An 8,292-nucleotide genomic window follows, 5' to 3' on the forward strand; every position below is an offset into this window, starting at 1 on the left:
CAGACTTGCCCGCCTCCATATGATTCTCGTGAAAGGAATGTGGTGTCATCTTTGCCCGCCATAACTGGTTCTCATTAAAGGATTTAAAGTACATTAATTTCAAATACACAGCAGGGCCTCGAAAGTCCTCCTCCTGTATTGTTTTTTTTTGGTCACTACCTCAGGGCGGGCGGGCGTGCATGCCTGCCCGCTGCCCTCCTTGGATGTGTAGTGGTAGCCGTTGCTCAGGCTCCACACCGGATTCAAACCCCTCATTCCCCGGCCATTAGCCGGGGTCACAATGGCAGACTTGCCCGCCTCCACAGGATTCTCATTGTAGCGGTACTGAACAAGTACACAGCAAGTAGAAAATGTAATTTAAAAACAAAACGTAAGCTTTTTAACAATGCCATGGAAAGTTGAGAAGGAAGTCACACATTACCTGACATCACTGAGTGAGGAAGAGCAATCTCGCCATGTTGCGCAGTAGTCCAGCATGGCCGTCACTACACAAACAGCTGTTTGCGGTGTGTTACACAGTGAGTTTAGTGTGTCAGTGTGAAGCAGTACTCTAATTACACTCCCTCATTGATGTATACACATGCAAGATGTTTGAAAGCATGTTAGGCCTGCAATTTAGCATTCAATGTGATTTCTGCCCTTAAAACGCTGCTTTGCGTCACATCCAGATTTTTCCCCGGGACTTTTGGCATGTATCCCACTCCGCCATGCCCCCCTCCAGGTGTTAGACCCCTTGAAACATCTTTTCCATCACTTTTGTGGCCAGCATAATTTTTTCTATTTTTCAAAGTTCGCCTCCCCATTGAAGTCTATTGCGGTTCGCGAACTTTTCCGCGAACCGAACCTTCCGCGGAAGTTCGCGAACCGAAAATCGGAGGTTCACGACATCTCTATTATTGCACACTTTCTGTATCCAATAAACTTAATTTCACTTTTCAAATATCACGGTGTGTTTTCTATATGATATATTTAACTGACATTTATAAATCATAACAACCATTGATTTATACAGGAAAATCATGATGATTAACAAGGTTGCCCAAACTTCGCATCCCACTGTAGGGGTAATTTATTCATTGAACAATATCAATAAAGAGTGGCTGAAGCTGACAAAGAAGTTTGCCAGGTTTTGAGCAAAGATGCATCTTCAAAGCATCTCTAAGTGTATTTGTAAATGCTCTCAAAATCCCATCATGCCATTTCTTTGCATATTTATATTTATTATTCAATTCAGTTACCAATAGGCCCACGTATCCTGTAGAAAAGAATTGCATGGTGCCAAAGGTGATCTGTTTAGTCTCTCTCTTTAATTAAAAGTTCAAGTGCTCCATTTCCAGGGCAGTGTTAATAATATCATAATAATGAGACATGGATATATTTTGTTTATACCAAAGTCCAGAGAGTCCTGAATAAATGATTAACTCCAAGTTCCAGACTTTGGCTTAAACTTAGAGTGCCTATTGTTACATTAACCGGAAAAATCTGCTCTGTTAACTCTAGTTAAGGGCTGGTGCACACCAAGAGCGCTTCTGAGCCAGCACTTTGAAAAAAAGGAGGGGACCGGGAGCTACCAGAGCTGCGGCGAGGGGCATATCGGCTGCCAGGGGCTGGAGGAAGCTCACTTTATTTATTTGCCTGATTATTCCTTTAAGAGGAATTGTAGCCAAGAATTGAACTTCATCCCAATCAATAGCTGATACCCCCCTTCCCTTTGGAAACATTTACCTTTTCTCAAATAGGTCATCAGGGGGCACTGTATAGCTGATATTGTGGTGACTTTGCATCTGTACAGCATCAGCCAAGCGATGTTGCCCAAGGGATTGGGTTCCGATCCCCACCGGAGGCCATACACGTATAGATTTGCAGCAGATTCGACCATCAGATAGATTTCTGTCAGATGCCTGTCAAGTCGAATCTGACAGGAATCTATCTGATGTGTGCCACACACTAGGAACAGATTTCCAATAGCTTTCAGAATGAAATCTATTGGAAATCGATCTAAATGCATTATTGGACCATTAAATCCAATACAACTCTATGGGCCATCAATCTGCTGCCAGCTAGATTTTCCATCCTGTCAGATAGAACAAATCGATTGAAATCTGTTGAAAGAATTGATTTCTGATCGATCGATTCTATGGAATCGATAGATCGATTGATGGCTGAAATCGACCAGTGTATGGGCCCCTTTAGCAAGTTGAAATATGGCTTGCCATTAATCACTGCAAAGTGTATAGCTGAACTGCAGGAAATGCCTGTTTCTTGACGACAGTGAAGTTTCACTTTGTCACACTTGAGAGAATGAATCAAGCATTAATAAACAAAGATCATTTATGTAAAATTTTGCACGTTCCTTAATTTATGTGCATAATTAAAAACAAAAGCAAGCAAGATTTTTTCAGGTCCGACTAGCATTTAAATCATGGACTTATTGATCGACTGTCAGCTAACACTGCTCTTGCTCAGTATGTAATCAACCTTAGAGAAACCAGTTCTACAGATAAAAGCAAATGGAATACTATTAACTGCTGTGTAAATAGCCTGAAACAATGGGCCATAATTATACTATTGTTAATGAAAATATTAACACTTCAGATTAATTTCCTTTTGTTGTATCAGCAGGTGATGATGATGACCAAGCTATTAGCTGAACAAAAGTTGCTATACCGTTTAAAAAAAAATAAATACTAAGGTGAATTGAAATGGTCTACATTATTACACTGCAAGAACCTGAGCCGTGTACAGTTTACACAAATCCTTTGAAGCTTGTTTAAAATATGGTCCTCCGTGGATGCTGCCGGCTTAATTCCCTGTACCTTGTCTCTGTTATTATTGTTGGTGGGCTTGTCCTGTATTACACGATTATTCAAACTAGAGAAAAGCAAGAAAGCTTATTATTCATGCCACAGATTTCAGAAGGACTGGACTGCCTCAAAATTATCAGTGGTGAAAGAGACATGCTAACCAAGATACATCTGCAGAATTTAAAAGAGAGAATAAAAAGGATGCCATTGTCAGAGAAGTACTTTCTGAATGTCACAAAGGACTGTAACAGCTACAGAAGCAGAAGAAAGTTTATCTCTTATTCGATGAGCAAGGAAGAGGAAGAGTTTCCCATAGCCTACTCCATGGTAATTGACGAGAAGATTGAGATGTTTGAGCGGCTCCTGAGGTCAATATATGCTCCTCAGAATATTTATTGTGTACATGTAGATTCAGAATCTCCCGTACCATTTCAACAGGCAGTGAGAGGCATTGCTTCCTGCTTCAGCAATGTCTTCCTGGCATCTAAGCTGGAAAAAGTGGTCTATGCTTCTTGGTCAAGAGTTCAGGCTGATCTCAACTGCATGAAAGACTTACTCGGAAGCAATGTTCAGTGGGAATACCTTTTAAATACCTGTGAAACAGACTTCCCATTGAAGACTAATGCTGAAATTGTGAAAGCTCTTAAGATATTAAAGGGGAAAAATAGCCTGGAATCTGTGAAAACGCCTGCAGATAAAATGTCAAGATGGTTGTTTCACCATGAGATTGGAAAAACTGTTATTAGAACCAACATTCAGAAAACCTTACCACCAGTTGATGTCCCGATATTTTCTGGTGGTCCATACTTTGTGGTCACTAGAGAGTTTGTAAAGCACATACTCAGAGACTCACTAATTGATAAATTCTTTACATGGGAACAAGACACGTATAGTCCTGATGAACATCTTTGGGCAACATTAAACCGCATGCCTGGAGTACCAGGATCTATGCCGCATCATGAGAAATATGACGTTTCAGACCTGCATTCCATTGCAAGGGTGGTGAAATTTTCATTTCATGAAGGAGATGTATCTAAGGGTGCATCATACCCACATTGCACTGGGAGTCATCAATATTTCATTTGTATTTATGGATGTGGAGATTTACAGTGGTTGGTGAAACAACATCACCTCTTTGCTAGTAAGTTTGACCCCTCAGTAGATGACATGGCTATTCAATGCTTGGAGGAGTATCTGAGGAATAATACTCTGTATAAGACTGAGACATAAGAGCACACAGAAATGGGATAAACCTTGACAGGCTGCGAATAACATGCGATTACTCAGAGCCGGGACAAGGTCCTCCAGCACCCAAGGCTGAGACACCAAAGTGTGCCCCTCCATTCCTCCCACCCCAGCCATCGCACACTGATTGCTATTAGACTAAGAGGCACCCCAGGGCCCCCAACACCTTAAGCTCTAGTTATCTGGCTTGTAGTCACTTCCATGTATCTCCTTTTCTTATTTCTTTCTGCTTCAAACACAATTAGGAATGACAGCTGAATGAATTGTGCGCCCCCTCCTACACTGCGCCCTGAGGCTGGAGCCTCTCCAGCCTATGCCTCGGCCCGGCCCTGAGATTACTACATCTGCATTATCCTCCTGAAACCCACAGTAATATTTTTTGCATTAATAATCACCTGTTGTAGCCAAATCACTAACTGCAGGGATAATGCAATATTATTAAGGACAGCATTCAGTTGCCAGTTTGCTCCTAAAAGGCATGATGGTATTAAATATTTTATTGGGATTTTATTAAACTTGTAGTGCTGAATGTTTTGATTCACTCTGATAAAGGCACTTGGACACATCCTGTTCAAATATTGCATACTGTATCTATGAAAAGCATCCTGTTTATGGTTTCTTCTTACAGCAATAAGCTTACACAAGAACAATAAGTGACAAAGCTGGAAATGCCTCACTTGCCATTAACTGTTTGTACTGATTTATCTTCAGCTTAAAGGGAACCTTATTAAAAAAAAAGTTGATTCTAATAGAGGGTGAAAATACTCAAAATCATTTTGATGATACTTTTTTCAAGAAGTGCTAAAAAGTTATTTTAAATATAAGAAAAAATTATCTCCTAGGAGAAAACTCAAGAGAAAAAGTTATTTGTTTATGAGCCCATGTCAGTAAAATGCCCTTTAAAACACCAGCAAGCAAAACCACTTAAAATAATTTTCACAGTACTTTTTAACCTACTTTGTCATACTGTTTAAATTGCTTAATGCTGAAAAGTTATTTTAAAGAGAAAATGAAAATTATCTCCTAGGAGAAAACTCATTCAAAAACTATTTGAATGAGGGTCTATTTCTGTTATAAAAGCAAACACTAGCCCCACTGGCCCTTAGGCAATTAACTTTTTCACCCGAGTTATCTCCTAGTACAGTGCTGACCAACTTCACGGGCTTGGAGGGACATATTTTTTCCCGACTACATGGCAGAGGGCAGACTTCAATAAATAGGCTTCTTGCTATTCCCTCTTCCCTCCCCCCAGAAACCCCCCTTTCCCCAAAACCTGGCAGCAGTTTCCCACAAAATGCACATAATCTGGCAGCAGTTTCTTACAAAATGCGTATAACCTGGCAGCAACTATCCACAAAATACACTTATTCTGGCAGCCAACTGCTTCCCACAGAATACACAATCTGGCAGCAGCTCTCACAAAATACACATAATCTGGCAGCAGTTTCTTGCAAAATATACATAATTAGGCAGCAGTTTCTTGCTAAATATACATAATCAGGCAGCAATTTCCCACAAAATGTAATTAGATTTCCACCTCTTGTCCCCCTCTGTTCCCCCTGTGCGTCTCTTGTCCCCCTCTGTCCCACCTCTTGTCCCCTCGCGTTCCCTCTGTGCCTCCTCTTGTGCCCCCTGTGCCATCTCTTGTGTCCCTGTTCCCCCTGTGCTTCCTCTGGTGCCCCTCTGTTTCCCCTGTGCCACCTCTTTTGCCTCTCTGTTCCCCATGTGCTACCTCTTTTTGTCCCCATGTTCCTCCTGTGCCACCTCTTGTGCCTTCTGCTACCTCTTGTGCCCCTATGCACCACCTCTTGTGCCCCTCTGTCCCCCATATGCCACCTCTTGTTGTCTTCTATGTTCCCCTGTGCCACCTATTGTGCCCCTCTGCTCCCCCTCTTGTGCCCCTCCCACTCTTGTGCCCCTGTGTTCCTCATGCCCCCCTCTTGTCCAAAGTCAAATTTCGCCGCTCAGCTCCAATCACCACTGTTACTTCTACCCAGTGCCTCTGACGTCATGAAAGGCGCAGGCAGGTAGTAACTGTGGTGACAGGCACAGAACATTTATATTGTGCTTTTCACCTGGTGGTATCAAAGTACCAGAGCTGCAGCCACTAGTGCGCTCATTAGGCAGTAGCAGTGTTATTGACTCTTGCCCAAGGTCTCCTTACCAAATAGGTGCTGTCTTACTGAACAGGAAGAGCCAAGTTTGGAACTCTGGCCTCCTGTGTCAGAGGCAGAGCCCTTAATCAGTACACTATCCAGCCACAAGAAAGGGTTTCTATCATGTCATTTTATTACTTTTATGTCTGACCTTGGAAAATGTTCCTCCCTTCTGCCATATCACTAATATGAAAAAAAATGAAAAAGAAAATATATAGTGGGATGCGAAAGTTTGGGCAACCTTGTTAATCATCATGATTTCCCTGTATAAGTCGTTGATTGTTACGATAAAAAAATGTCAGTTAAATATATCATATAGGAGACACACACCATGATATTTGAGAAGTGAAAATAAGGTTAATTGGATTTACAGAAAGTGCACAATAATTGTTTAAATATACAAGTGTGTTGAAGCGCAAAACAAAAATTGGTATGCATACACATAAACCACAAGTTCACATAAGATATCCCATGTGCACCATCAATTGGTAAATTTAGTGTACAAGATACAGAGGCGCCAAAAGAATAAAAGGTAATTAAATGAACTTAAAAAACAAACTGGTTAAACAGAGGAGGCAGGAGTGGTCTTACCCCCCCCCCCCCCCAAACAGACACAGGCAAGGACTGCGATTCAGACAGTCAACAATTTATTCAGAACTCCAAAAAACAATGCAATGGGTTTCACAGGCCATACATCCCGCTTCCTCAGGCAAAATACAGTAGGAGTCACAGCATCTGTATTATATCAGCAAGCTCGGCACAGATGCTGTGACTCCTACTGTATTTTGCCTGAGGAAGCGGGATGTATGGCCCGTGAAACCCGTTGCATTGTTTTTTGGAGTTCCGAATAAATTGTTGACTGTCTGAATCGCAGTCCTTGCCTGTGTCTGTTTGGAGGGGGTAAGACCACCGCTGCCTCCTCTGTTTAACCAGTTTGTTTTTTAAGTTCATTTAATTACCTTTTATTCTTTTGGCGCCTCTGGATCTTGTACACTACATTGAGTCCACCCTGGGTGGAGGGTTGTTACCCTATTTTCCTGTCTACAGAGAGCGACTTTTTATTCCTGAGTGGGGTCAGGATTGTTTTCCCCACCTGCCTATACAGTGGTTGCCTATTGGTAACCCTGGTTTGTAAGTATCATTTTAACTTCTTATTTATTTTGTTGTCCTCAAGACGAATTACACTACTGGGGCTCTTGGTGTCCCTCTGCTTTATTTTCTATCAATTGGTAAATGTCCCATCAACATTTTTAGTTATCCCATATACATGGTACAGGGCTTCATGAAATAGACAGTTCCAATTTTCTTTCTTTCCTCCACCAGGATCACCCAAATTAAAACAGACTCACTGTCAAGCCTGTAGGGATATCTACTCATGAATCAGCTCCAATGACCCAAACTAACTCCACACTTCACCCTATGTGGCACGTCCCCGCTTGAACGGTAGGTGAAGAGACAACACCTGCCCGACTTCGGTTACACACAGGCCTTTAGTGTGCAAGGTATTGGAGCTAAATGCAGGGTGAGCAAATAAACTTCCAGGCCAAACAAGGAAACAGAATAACAAAGTCCAGCAACAGTCCAGGGTCATACACGGGTAAGCAGAAATATCACAGTACCGGAGGGCAAGGCAGAGAGTAGTCAAAGAACTTTTCCGAAATCAAACCAGGCAGCAAGGGTTGTCACGATATTCCAGGCAAGAGGTCAGTTCAGGCAGCAGACAAGGGAGGTCCAGTAATCAAAGCCAAGGTCAACGTCCAGATAATCCAATATAAACAGCAGTTAACAGCACACCCAGCAAGCTAGAAGCTATCACGGGCAAGATGCAAGTGTCACAGCAAGGTTTAAATACTGACAGCATCCAATCAGTGACCGGCCACATGCACACAACAGCCAATCACACGCAGGCATTACTCTTGTTTAAGTATCAGCTGAGAGAGAGATCAGCTGACACGAGTGGCAATACATGTCAGCTAAGTAACCAGTCAACATCCTGCATATCATAGTGGTAAAGAGCACTGCCTCTGACGTGAGAAACCAGGGTTCAAGCCCAGCCAGGGTCAGCATCATATATTACTGTTTATTAC

At 42.1% G+C, this 8,292-nt stretch overlaps 1 protein-coding gene across 1 annotated transcript; it reads left to right on the forward strand.

Annotated features, from left to right (window-relative positions):
• Positions 1-2,799: 2,799 nt before the first annotated feature.
• LOC137562260 (beta-1,3-galactosyl-O-glycosyl-glycoprotein beta-1,6-N-acetylglucosaminyltransferase 3-like) lies at positions 2,800-4,034 on the forward strand. Its single transcript, XM_068273592.1, has one exon. It carries the CDS (start codon positions 2,901-2,903, stop codon positions 4,032-4,034), a length of 1,134 nt encoding a protein of 377 aa, XP_068129693.1. The 5' UTR covers positions 2,800-2,900.
• Positions 4,035-8,292: the final 4,258 nt, after the last annotated feature.

Source organism: Hyperolius riggenbachi, chromosome 3, assembly GCF_040937935.1.
Source record: "Hyperolius riggenbachi isolate aHypRig1 chromosome 3, aHypRig1.pri, whole genome shotgun sequence".
Classification (NCBI taxonomy): Eukaryota; Metazoa; Chordata; class Amphibia; order Anura; family Hyperoliidae; genus Hyperolius; species Hyperolius riggenbachi.